This window comes from Pongo pygmaeus, chromosome 11 (genome assembly GCF_028885625.2).
Source record: "Pongo pygmaeus isolate AG05252 chromosome 11, NHGRI_mPonPyg2-v2.0_pri, whole genome shotgun sequence".
Taxonomy (NCBI): domain Eukaryota; kingdom Metazoa; phylum Chordata; class Mammalia; order Primates; family Hominidae; genus Pongo; species Pongo pygmaeus.
The window spans coordinates 85382813-85406776 of NC_072384.2; the positions used below are offsets into that span (position 1 = coordinate 85382813).

Consider the following 23964-nt stretch of genomic DNA (forward strand, 5'->3'; position numbering starts at 1 on the left):
ATGAATATTAGAAGTCAGAAATGTATTTGCAATTCATGCATTAAAACCAAATTATCAAGAGAGGGAAAACTTGAAACAACTTGAAACTAAAAAAATACAACAAAGAAATCTGCAACTACAAATGTTTAAATTCATAGTCTTGGGATATTTATAGCAAACAAGAAACTAATAGAATAAAAAGAGGCAATGGACCTTGTATACCTGACTGTGGAAATGCCTAATCAAAAAAATTCATCACTAATAAAATTGTGAAAATGAAACATTTCAATGCATACAAATGTAGAGATATACATATTATAGTAGCACAACTCTTTGACAAGCATGCAATTTTGGCATAGGATTATTCATAATACAGAGCCATTAAAATGAGTCATTTTAAATGACATTTAAAACATTAAAATTTTTTTTCCTAAAATAATACACAGGAAACACTGCATAGCATTATACTGCTAAAGAAATTACACTCCATCGGAAAAAAATGCCATGAGACAAAAATTGCAGAGCTAGTTGTCATTTAATTTTATAAAAGAGGTTACATAATGGAAATAGGTATTATATAAAGAATAAAGAGCAAAGTGTTCTATTAATGTAAACCTCATAGTAATATACATACATAGAAGTATATTAAACTCATTTTGCTTTATATGCTTAAATATTTTTAAATATGCACATAATTTACTGCATTATATTATTTATGATTCTCTCTACTCTTTGTTAGAATGAATAACTGTTTCCCATGGAACTATCTTAAAATTAAATTATAAATAAATAATAAATGCAATCACTGGAGAAGAGTGGCTGCTTTTGCCTCATAATTCTTTCAAAGAATATTGTGTTTGATTGACATTCTCTATAGCAATTGTTTTCAAGCACTGCAAATATTGAAATAATCAATTAATGTGATTTTGTGGTTGGCCACTGAAATAAATTTTAAATTATGAGGACATATTATTTAGACGATAAAAGAATTCGTTTGACAACCATTTGACCTCCAAAGGACATTACTTTAAGAAGCATATCATTTATTTGATAACTGGCAAAAGCACTTAATAAGAATAAGCTCTACCATGAAGAACTGCCAAATTGTTTAAAACAGTATGCACCTAGAGAAAACTGAGCAATCTTATTGAACAGAATAGAAAACACATAAGTAAATCACTGAGTGTTTTAATAAAAATTTAAAATAAGATAAACCAATAAGGCAAATTATCTTCCCTACATTCTTCACCCGATTCAGATACAAATCAGCATAGAGGCCTAATCACTAATTGTTTCCTCCAAGAGATGTAGCTCTTGTCTTCTTCTTTCTGTCTGTGTCAGCTAAAAAACAATCCAAACAACAACAAAGAGGAAGATGTGGTAAATAACCCAAGACTCTGGCCATTGTAGATTTTATGAGATAATATATATTTTGTTGGATGCCATATAATGACTTTTGGCAGGGTTTTCTATTTATTTATTATATCCTACCCACCTATACTTTGAAACTAATAAATATATCCAATGTAAGTGTAAGTCAAGCAAACTAGAGAGGGATAAACGTAAATTAATTTGAAAATACTGAAAAATCTCATTTTTTTCTGAAATTATTAAAATTAAAAGACCTGCTACTGGGAATACTGAATCATATATTGGGCTTTGGAAAAGACTTCAGTACAGTTATTTTCAAAATTATTTTCATGTGCATGATATATACCATATCATATCATACTCATTACACATGTCATCTCAAAATCTGAAAATGAAGCCTTCTCTGTTCTCTTTCTCACTCAAATTAATTGCTCCCTGTGTTTTAGTAGAGGCCTTTGTTGACAGCTGTTTTACAGCACTGAACAAAGACTTTCGTATATTAGAGTCATTTATGTATAAATGAGTCTCCCCAAATGCCTCTTCAACTATAGAGTCCTCAGTTTCTAGGACAGAGGTCAGCATCTAACAGATGCATTATGAATGTGAATTTAATTAGATTCCAGCCACCTAAACTGAGTTGAAATCAGATAGTAAACGGTTCCAAGTGCAGTCGGAAAATTTGCAGAGATTAAGCGTCAGGCCTGAATTTGAAGTAAAAAGAATAAAAGACATTTATAATACCAGTTGGAGATGAGAACTTATCACAGAAGAGATACTTAAGCAGAGAGAAAAGAATATTAAATGACAAATAAATATAATTGCTTCCTGGGCCTATTTATAAAGACAATAGCTCTATTATCATGAACAAATGAAAATTTTTAAATGTTTCACTCTTTTAAAATGGTAATAATATTTATCTTGCAAATATGAGTCCAAAATGTAAAAATTATATGTTAACATATTTATTGTGATATAAAGGGAATTCCCATGTAAAATGCTATTACTCTTGCCTATCTAAATGTAATGTATAATTAGAAATAGTTATAAAAATAGTATACTGAGAAAAATATTCATTCAATAAACACTATATGCCAGGCACTGTTGTAGATGATGAAGATTTAAGAGGGGAAGAAAGAGACAAGCATCTTTGCTCTTACTACTTTTTAGTTAATAATGTACACAATTCAGTACTCTTGCCTGTTTTTGAGCAAACACACAAAAAATTAAACTTTAGGTCTATAACAGCTAAATTCTACTCATATACATCTATTGAGAAGCATTCCTGAAAGATATTACTTTAATATTGAATGAGCAGAAAGGAGGTTCAGAAATAATTATTTTTTAAAATATTCCTCCCGATAAAAACTTCTCTGTAGTCTAAGTAACCTTAAAGTTTCTCAATTCTAAATTGTTAAACTTTCCATTTGATCTTTCTCTAAATGACTATGCATGTCCTTTGTCTAAGGAGCAATTATTTCTAGCCTAGGCAAACATTGCCTTCTCAGTGCCATTTGATCATGCAAATCTGGCAGCAGAGGAATATTCATACTGAATATGCAGAAGACTTTCAAATCTTTGAAAAGTGAAGGTTTTGAAAACAAGTAAAAAATTTAAAATTAAAAAAAAGGTAGCTAATGAATATTGGAGTGCAATTACAACTAAAAGACAATTTCAAATAGCCAAATATGAAACAATTAATCAATAAAAGTGAATTATTTATCAAATAAGTACTTTGTAATATTAATAGGTTTCAACATTCATACTGAATATTCTACAGCGTTCAAAAAAATTATGATGTGTTTAATCCTAATTCAAAAGACAAACAATTTTCATAGATAGGAATAAAAACTATCTTACTTTAAAAAAAGTTTGCATAAAGAATAAACAACAATTTGAAACTAAATACATATGGATTGTCATAAAATATAACAAAGTTTTATTATATTTTCTAGAAGAGAAAAAGAAAAGATTGTTGTTGGTAGAGGAGAGCTGTAAGGGAGTTATTCTTTGGAAGGACATTCTTCTTTCTACAGCACTTTTTTATTAATATTAAAAAACTTTGTAGACCCATTATTTTTCACTAAAATTGTACTAAAAAAGTTACAGCACAAGAAAATAACCTGTTGCATAAAACAAAATCTAAAGATAAGCATGCTTTAAGCTGTGTGAACATGGCATAAATGCTATTTCACTCTGAAGTGTCATATTACATTAGTATTTGCAGCTTGGATATGTACACAAAGCAACAAGCTGGAAAATCCAAATTTCTTCCCTATGATATATTCTGACTAAAAATTATGGTTGAGTGAAGTGGAGAGGATATCTTTGCCTAAAACAGTAATATCAAAACATCACCTATTTATTTATTTAGTGTTTTTACATGAAAGACATTAGACAAAGAAATGTTCTCATTGTCTGAAAGCTGGCACAACTTTTCATGAACTGCAATGGATGAAAGTTGTAACAGAGGAGTCAGTGTGTGCTGTAAGTCTTTAGTCCATGACCCTTGGGAAGAGCAGCATGTTTGGCCTGGGGACTGCCTGAGAAGTTAGAAAAAGACTTTGCAGGACATCTCTTGGAATGCCTTTTACCTTGGAGTTCCAGGAGCATAAATATTTATTACTTTTAGAAATTTTGTCATACCAGACAGAGAAACAACGTAACTTATATTACCAGCTAATTATTCACATTTACTACAAAAGGAAAAGCCCCTCATTAGGTAGATTATCACCTCATACTCTCCCCACTAGCTGCTGTTTGGCTTAACTGATCAAATGTAAAAGTATGTATTTAGGAAAACAAACTAAAGAAAAGTTTTAGAGATAAGTTTTTCAAATTATTTATTAGAATGAAAAATATAATATGAATGTGCTTTTTATGAATAAAGTAGTCTTGAATGAGAAAAAAACTGCCATGACAATGATTGAGAAATTCTTAAAAATTAATTATCCTTAAATGTTTACTGCAAAATTTTAGACTTTAATACACATCCCATAAATTTTAAAACTTTCTGAAAAAAATTACTTAAAATATAATCCCTAACACTTTCAGAATATAACACATTAAAACTGACTTGTACCTGAGAGAACTTATAACATTTCATTCAATTTTATTAATAGGGAAGACAACATCAACACTACATATGAAGCCTAAGTTTTAATCAAATATAACTCATAGATCAAAATACACACAACTGGAGAATTAATATAATCTAGATAATAAAAGAAAACAAAACTCAGAAATAATTGGTTGAAAATATTAGCTTTCTGAACTGTCAATATCATTTTTGGTAAGAAATCTCTATTGCAAAACAAACTTTAAAAAGAGAAAACTATCTGACTAGAACAATTAGTAAGTTTTTGAAAAAATTTTTGAAAAAATTTACCAAGATTTTTACCTCAGAAATACTACATGGAATATAAGATTTGTTGGAGTTTCAATTGAAATTTCCAAAACACAAATTCAAAATTTATATAAATTATTTTGGAACACACTTTTTTTAAAGAAAACATGTTGGGGAAAAAACTGACAAAACTCCAGAGAAAAATAAAATTATTCTTCAACTTATTAAGGAGCATGATGTGATTATTTCAAGTAAATAATAATACGTATAAATAAGCATTCAATAAATTTAAGTTATTGAACAAAAATCTTCAAAAGACTACAGTTGATATGCACATCCTCTTAAGAAACCTAATAGTACTACTAAGACAGATAAGATTCATATTAAAACAGCTCAAGCAAAAACATCATAGTTCCAAAAACAGCCGAAGAGAAAGTTTCACTGTGCCAAGTCTTAGATCAGAGAAAAGATCGACCTAAGATATTGCTCTTCCAGAACTCTGCTCTTTCTATGTTGTTGATAAAATGATAATTATAATAAGCAATGGATGTGTGTGATGGAAAGATGCCATTAGACACAAGCAAAGGTTACAGGTTTCTTCACATAGATGGCCAGAGGAAGCATAAGACAAAGCTGTAGCAGTGTTGATAGTTATTTGGTCAAGTCAATCTGTCCTACAGCTGCTGATATTACCAATTGATAGGGGCAAGATTCCCGTAAAATTCAGAGGGATTTTTAATATTCCTAGCCTGTGGTTCTGTTCAGATACTTTTAAATAACTGGCAAACATCCTAGCACATAGCAAAATGGTATTTGCACTGACCCTGGCTAGATCAAAAGTCCATTTCCCAATTTCTCATTCATAGCAAGTACGTACCATATTCTGGCAAATCAACCTGGTCACACTTCCACTCCTATTGTGTGAAGCTGGGTTATCACGTAAGTTTACTTTCAGCATACTTTTACCAATATCAGATCTTCAAAGGAAAAAAAAAAAAAAGAAGGAGGAGGAGAAGAAGAATGAGAAAAAGGAAAAGAAACAGGAAATTATATTAAGAATGAAATTGTCAAAATAGCAAATGATTCTAAACTTTCTAAGATTACAAAAAGAGAATAAAATAACAAGCAGGTAAAAAAAAGAAAGCATAGTCAAAAAGGCAGAATACAAGTTAAATGCGGGTAAATGCAAGGTAATTTGTTAAGAAATAAATATTCAAAATATTATGAACAAAACATAAGTTTTTGAAATTTATTTATATCCCAAGATAAGAACATTAGAAACCATGTAAATCATTCCATAAAATTCTAAAACTTACATATAATTATCATGTCTTTAAAGATAACATGTAATGATTCTATTTTGTCAATTTGCAATTAAAAATGTTCTTTCATAGACTTTAACATATTTTATTGTCAAAAACAATTTATCACCCTTATCTCAGAGCTTACCATCTTTATGTAAGAACATGATTAGATGCTTTTTTAGACCAATACTAATATACAGTTGTCAAAGAACTGCAAAATACAGTAGTCCCTGCTCATCCACAAGGGATACATTCTAAGATCCACAGTGGATGCCTGAAATCAGAGTTAGTACAAACTCAATATATACTGTACAATGTTTCCTAAACACATGTACCTATAATAAATTTTAATTTAGAAATTAGGCACAATAAGATATTAACAATAACCAATAATAAAATAGAACAATTATAACAACATACTCTAATAAAAATTATGTGAATGTGGCACCTCTCTTTCTCAAAATATCTTATTGTTCTGTAGCCACCTTTTTTTGAAACACAGAAAGTGAAACTGCAGACTGGTGGGACTACTGTATACTGATTTTAACTGCTCTTTCTACCCAAATTTCATTTTGTTTCACAAATATTGGCATTTTTTAAATTGCAACTAATTATACAGTTTTTTTTACTTTGTGCTCCCTGCATCTCCAGAAAGTAATAATGAAGTCTCCCCACTTGCTCTTTTCCCTCTCCCTCAATACACCGTGGGAAATAATACAAAATGGGAAGTCTAAGTTTGAGAGATAATATAATCAAATTTTCAAATTCAAACTGAAAACTACCCTGCAACATGTATTAGGAAGATGTGACCTGAATGCAAATGTCTTCTCCATCATTCCTTCTATCAAAAGACTTCTTGCACCTGAAGCAAAGAGGTGCTGAGATTGAGAGGGTGCAAGTGAGGGCTTAGTTCCAACTCAATGCCAACACAATAGAGCAAGTCTCATCATATAGGAAAAAGTATCGGTGGAGAAAAAACTGCTGTTATTTTCAAATATGATTAGAGTCATATTTATTTGTAGGTCAGGAAAAATGTAACCATCCATGGAACAGAAAATACAGAGGAACTTCCACGTCAGCAGGCAGAAGGAGATAGATTGAATAGCAGCTTGTTTAAGCTTGCAAAAATAAGTGGGGAAAGTAAAATTTAAAAAAAAATGGGGCAGTCAACATGGATAATAACTAAAGTGAGTCAAAAGAATTCAAATCAAGTATAGAAGTCTTCAGATTAATTGAGATTAGTAAAGGAGAGTAAATGAGACCAAGGAAATTTTCAGATTGAGTTAAGAAAAACAAACAGTGATATATGCATTTTTAGTAAAATCACACTAATGCAAAAGGTCAAAATGATTGAAAATCAGTATTTAGACAAAGGTATCCATGGCAAATAAATACAAAACAAGAATGATAAGTTAATATCACATGTGTTAGAGTAAGGATAAATGTACTAAAAAAGCAAGTATAACAAGAGAAATTATGTAATGACTGAGATATAATTTATTAAAATTAATGAGTGATAAACCTTAAATTATAAGATTAGATACATGTTGAAATTTAATATATAATATATAAACAATATACAAAAACTACTAAAATGAAGAAAAATAGTTACATGGAAGATTACAATGTCTTCCCTAAATTGAAAATACAATCTTCTGTCCATTGAACATGAACTTTTCCATCTTAATAAATAATACTGAGATAGAGACAAAGAAGATAAAGAGAACAATGATGGAGATATAAATGGTGATTGATATGTAAATATATATTATTTAAATTCTTATTGATGGTTAGCATAAATATAGAAACATGAAATAATGTCAATATTGTTTAGTAAACACCACACATGTAAAACTCCCAACATCAATATATAATGCTTCTAACATCCCAGAAAGGTCCCTTGTGTTGCTTCCCGTAAACACATACCCTCTATTTTAACTTGTATCACCATGAATTCTGCTTGTTGTTAAATTGAATTTCAGCATATTTACAGAATAACATTCTATGGGCTTATGTGCATCTGCATTCTGTCTCCCAATATACCATCTGTGAGGTTCATCCACATTCTTGAGTACATCAGTAGATTGTTTTTTATCGTTGTGACCTAATCAATTGTTTTTGTATGCCACAATTTAGTTATCCATTCTTCTATTAATAAGCTCTGGTTGTTTCCAGTTTTGAGCAACTACAAATGAAGTTGAAATGAATATGTATGTGCAGTTCTCCTAAGTATATTCATAAGAGCGAGGTTCTTGAATCACAGGAATAGAAAGATGTTAAATTTTAGTAGAGTCTGACAAAAAGATGTTCTTTCAGAATGGTTGTAAAAATTTACCTCCCATGTATGAGTGTTTTAATTGCTTAGTATCTTCACCATCACTTGGAGTTGTCACTCTTAGCAAGAGTATACTGTTATTTCATTGTAATTTTCATTTGCATTTCCCTGAAAAAAATTGTATTAAACTTATATTTTATAAGCTTATTGGCCACTTACATATCATCTTTTGTGAAGTGGCTTTTTAATTATTTTGCTTATTTTTCGTCAGTTTTTCCTTTCTTTATAATTTGTAAACGATATATATACACATATATGTATATATACCTAAATACACAAACTTTCAGTGTATATAAATTTTGTGTATAAAGAAGGTTTTGTGAGAGATGACAAATGACCCGTATGAACTTGAGGATAATATATTTTGTAGATTAGGTCTACATCAAATTGATAAATACTATTGTATAGTTTTCTATATTTTAAATGAACATATGTTTGCTGCTCCATTAATTTATGATTATCATGTTAAAATCTTTAAATGTTAAGATAATTTGCATATTTCTCTTTTATTTTTATCTATTTTTGCTTTATATATTTTAAGATTATTAGGCATTTCGGATTGACCAAATATTTTATCATTGTAAAATATCTCTTTCATCTTTAGTAATATTTCTTGCATTAATTCTGCTTTGATGTTACTATAACCAAATTTATCTTTCTTAATTATTATTTTAATAACAATTTTTCTATTTATTTTACTTTCAGCCTATCCATAACATTATTTTTTCAGTGGATCTCTTTTTAAAAGCAAACAATTGAGGTTTGTTCTTTGGTGTTTTTCTCCCAATCTGGCAGTGTCTTTTTTTTTTTTAATTTCATTTCTATATTTCAGAAAACCTACTTGAATACACTTTGAAACAAGAGTACAACAAAATAGAATATACTTCAAATGTTGAATATACAAACTATTATAGTTCAAATCAGAACACTGGTATTTCCCTCATAAACTTCAACTAAAAAAAACAAAACAAAACAAAACAAAACAAAAAAACAAAGAAAGAAAGAAAACTCCAGGTATTAGAGCTACCTGACAAAAATGCATGCTAAGCCTGAACTTCCAAGTGACAGCAAAACTGAAAATGATACGTCCGCACAAGTGCCAGGGCTGAGTGACACAGGCATGTTATAGCAAAAGGCCAGAGCCAACTGTTAATTTGTCCAATTAAGAAACTGACAGACTTAAACTACCATATAAAATGATACATGTAAATTCCATAACAATATTGTTCTAGGTACAAGATTTTTAAAATTTTTCTTTTAATAAAATAGCTTTACTCAAACAAGCCATTAGCTTATTTCAAGAAAGAAAACCGAAAATTAGTCTAAGGCCTTTGCTTTAAATCAGCTTAAGCTATATGATATATATATATATATGTGTGTGTATGTATACACACATATATAGGTATATATATGCACATATATGCATATATATATTTTATATGCATATATATCTATTTTTTAAAAAAAATCGCACTAGATCTTTTTTTGCTATCCTCTTTCCGAAGTTTTTGGGATCCATTCTTCAATTCACATTCTAAAATACCTATATTAGCAGAGTCTTCACATAGCACCAGTTAAGTGAGAACTGTGCAAACACAGTAATAATTGCTGGTATGCATAAAAAATGCATCAAAAATTGCTATATGTAACAATGAGATTACCCATCCCAACCCCTCCCACTGAAAACTATATAACCTCTTACAGAATGTTAGTGTTCCAAGTCTTAGTGTAACTTGATATTGTAGTGAGCTGCTTGGTCCCTTTCAATCCTTTTTCTTATTGATGGGTTCAGTTGTTTCCTACTGTAAGAGGCAGTTTTCTGTCAGCATCTCAATGTGTAGTTCATTTCCCACTGAAACATGGGATAGGTAATTTGTTTCCAGTAAGTTTGATTGTTTTCGTATATGCATTAAAAATGTTTTAAAGTCTTGTTTGACTTTTCTTGATGACTTCTCTTGCAAATGTTTATGTCAGTACTGCCACTAACAGCCTGAAGTCCATGGTGGAGCTGCTATTTTATTTCTCACATGTCACTAGTCCTTCTGTTTTCATAGTTACAGGAAGGGCAATAGCTGAAGGCGCACTGACAGCCACTACGTGGGTCACTGTCTTATTTCCATCTGCCGGTTTTTCTTCTACTAGCTGCAAAGTTTTCACATCATGTTCTTGCTTTTTGGCCACTGCTTCCGATTTAACCTCTGGCCCCTTTATGACTGCACTGATAACTCGAGGAGGAGTCTGGCCAGATGCCTGCTGAGTAGGCATTGATAGTCTCATTACAGGTGTACCATGGGCTATTGAAACAGGAGTAAGTGCTCTCACAGCCAGTGGGGTTCCAACAATGTTAATGCTTCCTGATCCAGTCAAATTTGACTTTGTCTGCAGTTGACACTGTGCAAGCTGTGTAGCTGGGATGGTGACAATTTTGGCAGGCTGCATGGTGATTTTGTCTCCATTTTCAGTAGGAGCTGGCATCACAGTAGGGATTGTCTGAATGACTACCTTTGGAGAGGTCGCTGTTGTTGGACTAGTGCTGGTTATTAATGGTGCACCTGCATTAACTGACTGAACTGCCACAGTTGAAATTTTCTGACTCAATGGTGTCATTACAACAGGTATCTGTATTGTCACACGAACTGTCCTTGGAGCTGCTGTTGCTGACACAGAAGCAGTGGTAGTAGGAGACCTGGATGAAGCATCCAGTCTCTACTAAAAATACAAAAATTAGCCCAGCTTGGTGGCAGGTGCCTGTAATCCCAGCTATTCCGGAGAATCACTTGAACCCAGGAGGTGGAGAATGCAGTGAGCCAAGATTGCACCACTGCACTCCAGCCTGGGCAACAGAGTGAAACTTTGTCTTAAAATAAATAAATAAATAAAATAAATAAATAAGTATTTAATAGTCCAGGTATTCCACTTAATATATTCCTCATGATTTTTATTGTTTTCCAGAATATCCATGCTTCTATCTGGGATAATTTTCATCTATTTGAGATTCTTTTAATTTATCCTGAAGAACTACATTAATTGATACTTACCTACCTGCTGCGAATAAAGTCTCTCAACATACTGTTTTTTTTTTTTCTGAAAAAGAACCTTTATTTTGCCATATTTATAAGATATATCTGAGGGATATTTTTCAATAAGTATAGAATTTAAGGTTGGTGGTTTCTTTACTTTTTCTTTTCTTATTTTTAAATAACATATATCAGCACTTTAAATATGACATTTTATTGTATTCTGGTTATATACTTTCTGTTGAAAACTCATCTATCTGCCTTATTATTACTTTCCAGGAGGCAATGTGTTTTCTATTTGTGACTGACTTCCAGAGTTTCTCTTTGCCTTTGGTTTTCACAGTTTTACCATGTTTTACATAGCTGTGGTTTTCTTTGTTTAATCTTATTTGGATATATTTATACAATGAAGTGTTACTCAGTAATTAAAAGAAAGGAATTATTAGTATTTATATGTAAAATGGGTTAATTTGAAAAATTTATATTTTGAATGAAAATTTTATACAAAATATACACGTTCTTTTAGTTATGTAAAGCTCTAGAACAGATATAACTAGCCTTTTGTAGGAAAACTTAATTCTGATGGGTGGGTCAGTAATTAAAAGAAAAGGAACATCCAGGGACTTTATAAAGTAATAATAATGTTTTATTTTTTGGTATGGTTTTGGATTACACTACAAGCATTTGTGAAAACTCATTAAACAGTAAATTTAAAATTGGTGCATTTAATTGCACAGATTGGTATCTACTCAAAGGAAAAGAAATTATTGTATAAAAAAGACACCTGCCCTCATGTTTACCACACCACTATTCACAGTAGCAAAGCCATGGAATCAACCTAACTGTCCATCGAAGATTGATTGGTTAATAAAAACATGGTTCATATACACCATGAGATACTATGCTGCCATTAAAAAGAATGAAACCATATTATTTGCAGCAACATGGATGGATCTGGAGGTCATTAAGCACAATAACTCAGAAACAGAAAATCGAATACCACATATTCTTACTTATAAGTGAGAGCAAAACAATGAGTACACATAGACATAAACATGGAAACAATAGACACTGGGGACTCCGAAAACAAGAGAGGTTAGAGTGGGGATGAGGGTTTAGAAATTATCAATTGGGTACAATAATCACTATTTGTGTGATGGGTACACTAGCTGTCCAAACCCCACCACTATGTAATATATCCATATTACAAACTTGCTCATGTATCCCCTGAATCTAAAATAAAATAAAAATTAAATATATTAAAAGGTACATTTTACTTTATGTAAAATTTATCTTATAAATATGTAAACAATATTGAACTCCCAGTTATATTGATGTATGATGACATATTTAGAAGTAAAGTGTACTGGTAGCTAAAACTTTGAAATGAATAAAAAAGGGAATTGATGTTTGGTTAGGTTTATAGAGAAATGGATATTGTGTAATATTTCATAGTTGGTACTCTTCAAAGTTAACAATATTAACAATTGATGCTAAAATAATTATTCTTTTATATTATATCATATTCAAATTTCTTATATTATAAAATAATTACATTATCACCAATATCAGTAGATTCATTAAAGTTGCAATAACAAACACTTTATAGTTCTGTTTATTTTGTGAGATGATCTTCCAGTGTTATGACCCAGTACATACTGAATAGTTCAAGCTATGATTTCGCTAGAAAGTGATACTTGAATTATCTTATTTGCCACTGTTTTACCAAATATTTCTAAGTGAACATCTTTGATGCAATCTTTCAGATGCAATCTTTCACTATTATCTTAAAATTGCATATGGTTCTTTAGTCTTAGTAACCCAAAATACTGTTTATGAGAAGCCAAAAAGAGCTCACTAATATTTAAATATAAAGTATTAAACATTTGCTCCTCTAAGCTACCTGGTTCAAGTGATTCTCCTGCCTCAGCCTCCCAAGTAACCTGGGACTACAGGAGCCCGCCACCATGTCCAGCTAATTTTTTGTGTGTATTTTTAGTAGAGACAGAGATTCACCATATTGACCAGGCTGGTCAGGAACTCCTGACCTCAAATGATCCGGCCACCTTGGCCTCCCGAAATACTGGGATTACAAGCGTGAGCCACCGCGCCCGGCCTTTTAATGATTTTAATACTGCCATGCAAGGAAGAAATATCATGTTAGATTGAAAGAAAACGAAAATAAGCTTAGAAAAATAGAGTGCCTATAGATTTTTTTTAATATTTTCTATAATTTAATAACAATTACCAATGAAACAAGTAACAATTTATTTGTGGGTATTTTATTTAAAATATTTTATAAATTTGATTGCATTAAAGTATGTCCTTCAACAAGAGATAAATACATAAGATCTCTATTGTTTCATCCATTTGTTTTTTCAAAAGTTAATTTAAATTTAAATATTCATTCACAGATAAACTGTTATAACTGGTTACTGACAAAAAATTGAACATAAATTTTTAAAATACAGCTTAACTTTCTTAATTTTGAAGAAGACAAAAGTGAATGTTATTTGCCTGCCAGCACCGCTTAAATACCTTTTGTCATTCCCATAAGCATACTTTCACAAGACCAGTTGCTCTGCTGTGAGTTGTGACTGGTTAAAGAGAAAAAAAAACTGGATTTAACAGTGATTCTCCATATTAATCATCAATATGTGTCACTTTCAACGGACATAAGCATATCAATTTAAAAATTTTAATTTAACAAGTGAGATTGCTTATTCCTTCTTAACCTACCTATATCTTTATGACTAAGATCTTCATGGCTAATATGACTCTAAGTGTTTGACTTGAGCAAATGCAAGGATGGAATAACCATTAACTAAGATAGGACTGTGACAGAAAAAATGTATTTTGTTTGTTTGTTTGTTTGTTTTGTGATTGGAGATGAGAAGCTCAGTTTTGGTTGTACCAAGTTGTGATTTCTAGTCTATATACAAAGGAAGATATTGATTCATCAATTAGTTAGAATTTAGAGGAGAAGTATAGGCTGAAGAAATAAATTATTGTCAATTTATAAACGTAATTTCAAGTCATGATAATAGAAGAGTTCTTTAAGTGAATATGTATGGCCAGAAATGGAAAGAAAGGCAGTAACTAAGGCCTCAAGAGAACTGGGAAATAGGGGAAACCAGCGAATGAAAGTGAGGGAGGGACATTTTGCGAGAATTAGGGAAACCAGGGGAGTACAGTATCTTGGAAACCAGGTGACGCACGTGCTTTAAGGAGGAGGGAGAGGTTTACTACGGCAAATGTTCAAAATGATTTAAATAAAATGAAATCTGACTATTAACCATTAGATGTAGCAAAAGTGATGTCATTGGTTATTTTGACAAGAGCAGTTTAAATGGAGTGGAGAAGAGATAGAGCCAAAAGCTTTGGCTGAGTTTTATGGAGAATGAGATGAGAAACATGGCAGCTGCCTGGCTACTCTTTTAAGAATTTTAGCTGTAAATAGGAGAATAGTACTGAGTTTATTGATAGGGAGTGAACTAGGTCCAAGTTAAGAACAACATACTTATACATACTGTACTGAATTGTTATTTTGCTTGTAAGGCATTCCACATTCTAAAAAACAAACATTAAAATATTTCTTAATAAGTAATTAAATTTCAACACATACATTTTCTACCCTGATATTTATTTTTCCTAGTTGATGCTCATAAAATAATCACAGAATAAAATTAGAATAATTTGAAGTGTCTACACTGAGACCACTAGTTCTGCCCTCATTTAATGAGATGACAATTTTTAAGAGAGACTATAAGCATAGCGTATATCTAAGTAGTTAGAAAAAAACTGCTGATTCCATTAGAAACAAGGATTTCTGCCTCCTAATGAAAATTTATTGTATATAACTATATCTATTATGTATCTACAGATTTTCATCCTATAGCAAAATATGGTTTCTCAAAACAGATTTCTGTTAAAAACATATGTATGTATAGTATATGACTATAAATATAAAAATAAGCTGTAAAATACACAACCAAATAATCATATAATGTATATCATCTTATGCAAATCCCTAAATTCTGTTTCTCACCATTCTGTTAATAAATAAAAACTACATTGTTCAATTCCCACCTATGAGTGAGAACACCTGGACACAGGAAGGGGTACATCACACACCAGGGCCTGTTGTGGGGTCGGGGGAGTGGGGAGGGATAGCATTAGGAGATACACCTAATGTAAATGACGAGTTAATGGGTGCAGCACACCAACATGGCACATGTATACATATGTAACAAACACGCACGTTGTGCACATGTACCCTAGAACTTTAAAGTATAATAAAAATATATAAAAATAAATAAATAAAAACTACAATATTATTTTTCTAAATCAAATACATTTTCTTCAAGGAAGGACTATATTGGTTAAGTGTTTATCATGCTCCTAACACAAAAGCCACTACATCGGATATTGAAAGGTTCTATCTCTATGAAGTAAAATGGTAGCACCTATAAACTTATCTTTGGATTTTCTCTTCTTCTGCTTCTCTTTATGATTTTTAAGTGTCTTAGATTCTTGAGTTCTTACTTGGTTCGCGGCCTGAACTGATAAACCAAAACCATTTAAGGAGCTATTTTTTCAAAAAGATATTTTCAGATGAAAAATTTTAAGTAATTATTGTACTAAAAGAGAGTTTTTACATTTCAAGAATTGTTTTATAGTGTAAAACTTTTCTTGAGGGTCTCAGAAAACATTTATTAATAATATTTTTGAAGCTTATGAAATGGTTATATGATTACCCCTTATTACACTGACTAGAGATGAAACTCTATGTAGCTATACTTGACATTGCGTTAATCTAAGACATTAAAGAGAGAGAGAATACCTACATGGAAAACATTTGTTCCAGAATTATAGTTTCAAATGTGATTTAAAATTGCAATACATTTTGTATCTCACCTGGATTATGGGGAAAGATACAATCTCCTGGCTGGAATCACTTATTCCATTCTTGATATCTGCAATCTATTCTCCACATATCTTAAAACTACAAATCACACTATTTAAATTGCTTTTCACCTACAAAATTCCATCTCCATAGAGTGACCTACAACAGCCTTACATTATTTGCTTCTGCCGATTCTCCTTTCACACTTCTAACCACTCATCCAATTGCTTGATGTGCTCTAATCGTACCAGCCTCCCTTTTACTTGTCTATGAGCTAAGCTAGTTCCAGCCTCAGGGTCTTTTATTTTCTGTTCCCCCTACCTAAAATCTTTTCCTCAGATTTTTCCTTTTGTTGTTCAGATTTTAGTACAAGGTCAGCACTCCAGAGAGTTATTCATGATCAAAAATTGTTCCTTTTGAGTGAGATGATTTACAGGCAAAAACAGATGCAAGTGAGAATATGCAAAAAGGGGAGCCCTCATACACTGTTGGTGGGAACGTACATTAGTACAGTCCCTGTGCAGAACAGCATGGAGGTTCCTCAAAAAAATAAAAATAGAACAACCATATGATTCAACAATCCCACTGTTAGGTATGTGCCCGAAAGAAAAAAAATTGGTACATCAAGAAGACATCTGTACTCCCACATTTATTACAGCACTATTCACAATAGCTAAAATATAAAATCAAACTATGTGTCCATCAATGAATAAATAGGTAAAGAAAATATGGTACACAATAAATGTTATTCAGCCATTTAAAAAAACAATGGATGTTATTCAGCCATTAAAAAAAAGAATAAAACCTTGTCATTTGCTTCAACATAAACAGAACTGGAGGTCAGTATGCTAAGTGAAATAAGCCAAGCACAGAAAGACAAATATTGCATGTTCTCACTTTCTATATCAGGACTAAAAAAGTGGATTTCATGAAGATCGATTGGTGGTTAGATTGAAGATAGATTGGTGGTTACCAGAGGCTGGGAAGAAAAAGTGGTAGGAGGGATGAAGAGAAGTTCCTTAACAGGTACAAATGCATGGTTCGATAGAAGAAATAAGATGAATAAGATGAAGTGTTATATCATTAGAATGACTACATTTACTGCATTGTACATTTCAAACAGCTAGAAGAGAATAATTAGAATGTTTCTAACAGAAAGAATGGACAAATATTTGAGTGATTGATATCCCAAGTACAATAATTTGACCTTTACAAATTATCTGATTATATGAAATTATCACATGTACCCGAAAACTATGTACATCTATTATACATAAATTAAAAAACAAATTATAAAAGAAAATCATTTATTGACCACCCCCCCAAAATGCCTGTATATCACAGTGCCCTGGTTTATTTTATTTTTCCTGTCCTGTAATACAGGACTTTACACATAATAGACACTGAATATATATTTTATCAGTAAGCAAATATGATTCACTAGTAAATGTAATTGTTAATTTATGGATTTCCTAATTAGCATAAAATTGTGGATTTCCTAATTAGCATAAATTGTGGAAAGGAAAGCAGAATTCTGTAGAAGAAAAGGCATAGGATCTCCTATTAAAAACCAGAGTTCAAATATCATCCCCACCAATTACTCATTGTAGAGACAAAATATATAATAATGCTGGAATTTCCCTACAAAAAATTTTTTAAAAAACTAAAAATGTTATTTAGTAAATGAAATAAAATTGCATTTTATATGTGCAGCACTACTTAGAGGTTAATAAATAATAATTTATTTTCTTTTCTGTATATGCATGCTTAAAAATAACTTCTTGAGATATCTGTATCTCAAGAGATGTCTCCTACAAGGGAAGTTGTTCTGTAGCAAGGACATTCAGGAGAAATAAATATATACTTAACTGGATTAAAGAATGATATGAAATTGAAAGGTTTTGTCTAAAAATGTTGTCACTAGGCAGTTATGAATATTGATCTTACAATACAAATAGAAACAATTTAGAAGCCTCCAAAACACCTCAGACACTTCTTTTTTTCTACACAGATGTTATAAAATGTATTTGTTACTACTTACAGGTTAAGAACAATTCAATGTACAACATGATTTATAAGAAATATGGAAAAGAATAACTTTTCTTATTATCTAAATGTGAGCCATACAACTTGCTACTTTTTTTTTGGAACACACCCAATTGTTTCCAAAGATACCTATATCCCAATAGCTCTAAGTTTTTAAGTTACAGAAAGAAATCTGTTCTCATACAGCAGACTTTGCATCTTCTTTCTCAGAGGGCATATCTTTTGTGTTCTGTATTGAACAATTAATGTCATTAGAGAATAGAGAATTAATAGCTCTCATTAAAAACATCTGGAGAATTTCAGTACCACCATAACTGCTGCCAACTTCTTCTGCCCAAGTAGAAATCAAGGTTATATTCTTAATTCTTCCTTTGAAATTGCCTTCAATGAGTTTACGAATTTCCAAAGGAAAACTATCCTATCACAATAAGATTCCAATTTAGTTAATATTCAGGAGTAGAATAAAACACTAGATTATTAATTTGGTTTAATGAGTAATAAAATTATCTTGACACAATATCAATTAGTATACAGAAACCATTACTGTTTTTATTTTCTGCAATTAGAATAAGAGAATATAAAATTCTTATTATTGCCAACATTCCTAAGGATATTAGGAGAAATTGACTGATTTTTCCCTAACCATGGTTCATACAGAACCATATAGCCTTAAAATGATTATGTCTGTACAAAGTTATGTAGTGGTGCTCTAATTCAGTAAGACAAAAGAAATAACATTTAAATAATAAGTTGTTTACATTGATTTTAAATTCTCAAATTGTTACTTTAAACTATTTAAAAAACCAAAGCATATGAAAGGGCATTTAAACAGAAGTTTTTTTAATACCAACCATTCTGTTAACTTTATTTTGTATTCTGCCTTGATTCTGCAGGTGCAGAAAAATAGAGCTTATCTTAGTAAATGTACTTTACTTATTTAATATATTTATTTTCATTTTTTTAAGAGACAGGGTCTTGCTATGTTGCCCGTGTTGGTCTTGAACTCCTGGGCTCAAGTGATCCCCTGGGCTCAGTCTCCAGTAGCTGGGATTATAGGAATGCACCACTGTGCCCTGCTTTGTTTTATAAGTTTTAATCAGGCATAGGATAAACTCTTCAAATTTAAAGTAGGCAAATGGTAAACCATATGATGAGAAAGTACTGTAAGTGTAGTTCTGTTAACCTAATGATTCTAATACAAAATCCTTAGTAAACACAGTAGGAATTTTCTGACACTCTAACAAGCTTTCCTTTTAAAAAATTTTCTATTTGCTGTTTTCAATTTTAAAATTCTAAGTTTGATTCATCAGTTGTCTTGAGAACTATAATTGCTTTTCAGCTATACTTTCAACTATAATTACTTTTCATTAAGTTCCTTTATTTATCTTTAACTTAAAATTCAGAGTACTTTGGATTTTTTCCAGAAAATCTCACCAATTATATGACTTGCACGTAAAAAGATTGTTTCACAATCCAAAGATAAATATATTTTTATAAATTATTGTAGTTTAAAAATTATTTTCAAACACTAACATGCACTGAGCCACTTCCATATATGTCATATCAGGTGTTTTTTTCAAATATTAATTTTTGCCTCTGGCCATAATTACATACATTAATGGTTTAGAGAAGTGTTTATTAACAACTAAGTATTTGGTATTTCATTAAACATATTGGCTGACAAAAAAACAAAATAATTGTAAGAAAAGATCAGCATGCCCCCAAATAGCTCAGGATCCAAAGAGAAAGATAGAACATATGTTTGTGAAATCATTAGACAATCATGAACAGGTAGCATCTGTGGCTCTGCTTATCAGTTAATCTTGAAGGAGTTAAATGTGAGGTGACATTTTAAGAAAAAATTTATAAATAATAATGTACATTCTAACAATATGCTCATTTTCAAAAGATTTCTTTTAAAAATGTGTTTTCATAAATAGTATTAAAGCGATAAACCTACCGTCTCAGTTTTAATATGTTGGTATCCTCACTTCTTTCTTGGATTTATAATTGAGATATCCTTCTGATTATTTAGTTTCTTTCCTTAAGTAATGTAGTCATAAAGGTTGACACTGTATATAAACATTCTTGTGGCCATTAGTATTTGTATGATATTTTACCTCTAAACTATCAAATATGATACACTGAAAGGCAAATGGCAGTATAGAATATTGGTAAACAACATGAAATTTGGGTGGCGGGGTCACACAGTTTGAATTGATTCCTAGCTCAGCAATGTAACAACATTACTTTTCTCACAATCTTACTGCAGGAATTAAATACATTAATATAAGTAAAAAATTTTGTAAGCCTCTCTAGGAGCATATGATATGTTAGCCATTAATATTATAAATCAAGTGGCATTGACCCCAAGCAGTAGATTGGGGTTCTAGATTAAACACATCCAAATATTTTACATTATTCCAAGGGAAAGAAATGTGGCTTTCTTCTGTGAGGCAAGATATTACATGATTGATACAGAAATGCAACCCATCACCTCAGCCATGTTAACACCATACTCTTAAGAGAACATTTCCCAAAATAGGCCCTACTAAATACTAGTTATTTTAAGACATTCTGGGAGAAGGGTGCTGTACCCAAATACTTTTTGAAAATGTACATATATATCACTTAGTTGGAGAATCACTAATCATTTAAAGTATAATAAATTCTGAGTAAAAACTACAGCCAAGAAAAGAAAATTAAATCCAGTAAGTTACAAAAGTATATGTCTACACTCATGTGTGTATGTGTAAGAGATAGTGATCTATAAATATACTATAGAATTACTGTGGAACACAGTTTGGAAAATTTTGCTCCAAGTCCACACAGATGTCTTTTTTACACAGGATCAAGGGGTGACAATGAGATATTGATAGTGATGAAAAACTCTTAATATGCAGAGAGTTTTATAAGTACCCAAAAGTTTGACTGCTTATTAAAACTCTCCAAACATCTTAGGTCTGCAAAATTTTCCTAGAAAACTCACCTCTTGAATACTAGTTTTATTATTAGATTGCTGATGATTGCTGCTCCCCTTCAGGCTAGAAACATGCTTAGAACACCTTTCTAATGATTTCACTTCTTTTCCAGAACCTAGGAAATGCAGACATATAAAATATAAGAAACATTCAAATTGTAAAAGTTACCAAGTTTGATGAAACTTAAAGTTGTAATAGAAGTTCAAGTTCAAGAAGTATACTTATTAATCTAAAACAATTTTCTCACTTTTAAAGTGTCATTTCATTATTAAAAGCTGAATCAGCCACCAAAAACGCTTTTTATATCGTCAGTATATTCAGAATCTATGAATGCTTTTAATTGTAATGTTATTATTCTGCCAATATAGCTGAAGAGAAAAATGCTTAAACAATTCGTATTTGTTATTTTTAATTTATAATTTACCTGTATGTGTAAAGTTGAATTTATTAAGTTTATCAAACATGAGTTTTGCCTTAGTGTGATAGGAATACTAATTTGAGGAAAAGATGATTTGTACATTGAATTGCCCTTATAAAATCAGCACCCCAGTTTGCTTTAAGTTAGCAAACATTCTGCACTGTATACAGTTCAAAACAGCTTGAATAAGTAGGGTACAAAATACAGAATCAGAATATAGGTTAAAAGATATCAAGCCTCCTTCACAAAGGTAATATGATAATGAAAACTGCAGACTAATAAAGTTCACTTATTAACTTTAAAATCACACATATTGGAATATAACAAACTCGAAATTGCTTTTATATATGTATTTGTATTTGTTTTATTCTTTCTAAATTTTAAAATCATTTCTGGCAGGGCACAGTGGCTCACACCTGTAATCCCAGCACTTTGGGAGGTGGGTGGATCATTTGAGGTCAGGAGTTCAAGAGTAGCCTGACCAACATGGTGAAACCCCGTCTCTACTAAAAATACAAAAAAAATTAGCCTGGCGTAGTGGCGGATGCCTGCAATCCCAGCTACTCGGGAGGCTGAGGCAGGAGAATCAGTTGAACCCGGGAGGGACAGGTTGCAAGTGAGCGGAGATCACGCCACTCCACACCAGCCTAGGTGACAGAGAGAGACTCTGCCTCAAAAAGATAAATAAATGAATAAATAATAAAATAATTTATTTGATATTTAACATAAGAAATAGCTAAAGAAATTCTATCACTGCAAGAGAATTGAAAAGCATTATCTCAAAATTATCTTCCATTGTATTAAAAAGTTTTATCAAACCTATCTAAAATATAATACCACTGAAACTTAATCAGTCCCCTGATAGTTTAGCTTATTCATAAGGATAAAATTGATAGAGGAGAACAGTAAAAAGAAATTTTTACCTACCTTAGAGAGCTTTATGCTTTCCAGGCTTATCAAATATTTTAAGCCGGCATTCTTTACAAGGAATTATGTATGAATGGTATGGTAGAGAAGAGAAAAAAAGTCTCTACCCTTTTCTTTCTTGACTGGTCCTATCATAACATGGTCATCACGTCTAGTACTGACAGATGTTTAAAGTCAACTGTCTCTCTCATGAGACACTTTCATGGGTTCTCTCCAAAACCTTCACACACGGGTGTCTCTCAACTTCTTTTATTTTTATTTTAATAACTTTCTATGAGATTTGCTGTTTACTTTTACATAATTTCACTACAATTCAATGTTTACACTTCAGCTTCAATCTTCCCATTCTCTGTCCAGATGGTTTTCTTAGAACAACAAAACAAAACAAGTCTGCACTGGTTTTCTTTCCCATGTATGGCTTATATTTTTCACATTCAGGAATAACAAGGACAGCAAAATTGAGGAGTTAATGTGCTGGAAAAAAAAGAAAACTGAGAAAAAAATTTCATCTTCCTACAATTTTCTTTTGAGACATTTGTCATACACCTCAACTGAATAGAACAGGCTCTGATAACACCATAGACTTTTACTTAAGACAAGTGAAGGTTACATTCTAGGAAACAAGGCACACTGGAAATAATCTAGGTCTCCTAAAGAGTGGAGCAAAATTCTCGGTTGTCTCATTTTTAGAAAAAGGTTAACCTGTACTTACTCTATCAACCTGTGAGACAAAAAGAAAATTCTTTGAAAGTGAAGATTTCAGAGAACTGAAAATTACAGTATAGAAATGAAGAATTAAATAACCCTAAATAATGCAACAGATGAAATTAACAGATCATTAGTTATATAAGAGACAGTTAGCCATAATGAATACTAATATAAATATATAACTGAAGTGCAGACATAGAACAAAACAGAAAATACAGAAGAAAAGCAAAAGAGATAAATGGAACATGATGAAAAATTCTAGTGTATATGTAATAGTAGTCCTCAGAAGAGGAGAAAAAAAATAAGGAAAAGGCAATAGTTAAAGAAATGACTAAAAATGTTCTTAAAGTGACAAAAGACACAGAATCACAGATTCAATAAGCTTTACAATTTGTAAGAATATAAATGAAGAATACCACCTGGCGTGGTGGCTCAGGCCTGTAATTTCAGCCCTTTGGGAGGCTGAAGCAGGCAGATAACCTGAGGCCAGGAGTTTGACACCAGCCTAGCCAACATGATGAAACTCTGTCTCTACTAAAAATACAAATAATTAGCTGGGCATTGTGGCAGGTGCCTGTAATCCCAGCTATTTGGGAGGCTGAGGCACTAGATTCACTTGTACCCAGGAG

The 23964-nt window shown here is 31.3% G+C and overlaps 1 protein-coding gene and 1 long non-coding RNA gene across 2 annotated transcripts in view; both read right to left on the reverse strand.

The window, feature by feature from the left end:
* Positions 1-497: 497 nt before the first annotated feature.
* The window catches only part of LOC129031695 (uncharacterized), a 249247-nt gene continuing 225780 nt past the window's right edge, over positions 498-23964 (reverse strand). Inside the window, exons 3-8 of the long non-coding RNA XR_010122857.1 lie at positions 21291-21397; positions 15816-15911; positions 14870-14919; positions 13888-13946; positions 5571-5670; positions 498-1320 (exon numbers count right to left, since the gene is read on the reverse strand). This is a non-coding gene — a long non-coding RNA (uncharacterized LOC129031695). The remainder of the gene's footprint in view (positions 1321-5570; positions 5671-13887; positions 13947-14869; positions 14920-15815; positions 15912-21290; positions 21398-23964) is intronic.
* On the reverse strand, positions 9830-12569 carry LOC129031583 (ETS-related transcription factor Elf-2-like). Its single transcript, XM_063647258.1, has 2 exons — positions 12558-12569; positions 9830-11038 (listed from the first exon to the last, which is right to left on the reverse strand). The coding sequence occupies exons 1-2, from the start codon at positions 12567-12569 to the stop codon at positions 10349-10351; spliced, it is 702 nt and encodes a 233-aa protein (XP_063503328.1). The 3' UTR covers positions 9830-10348.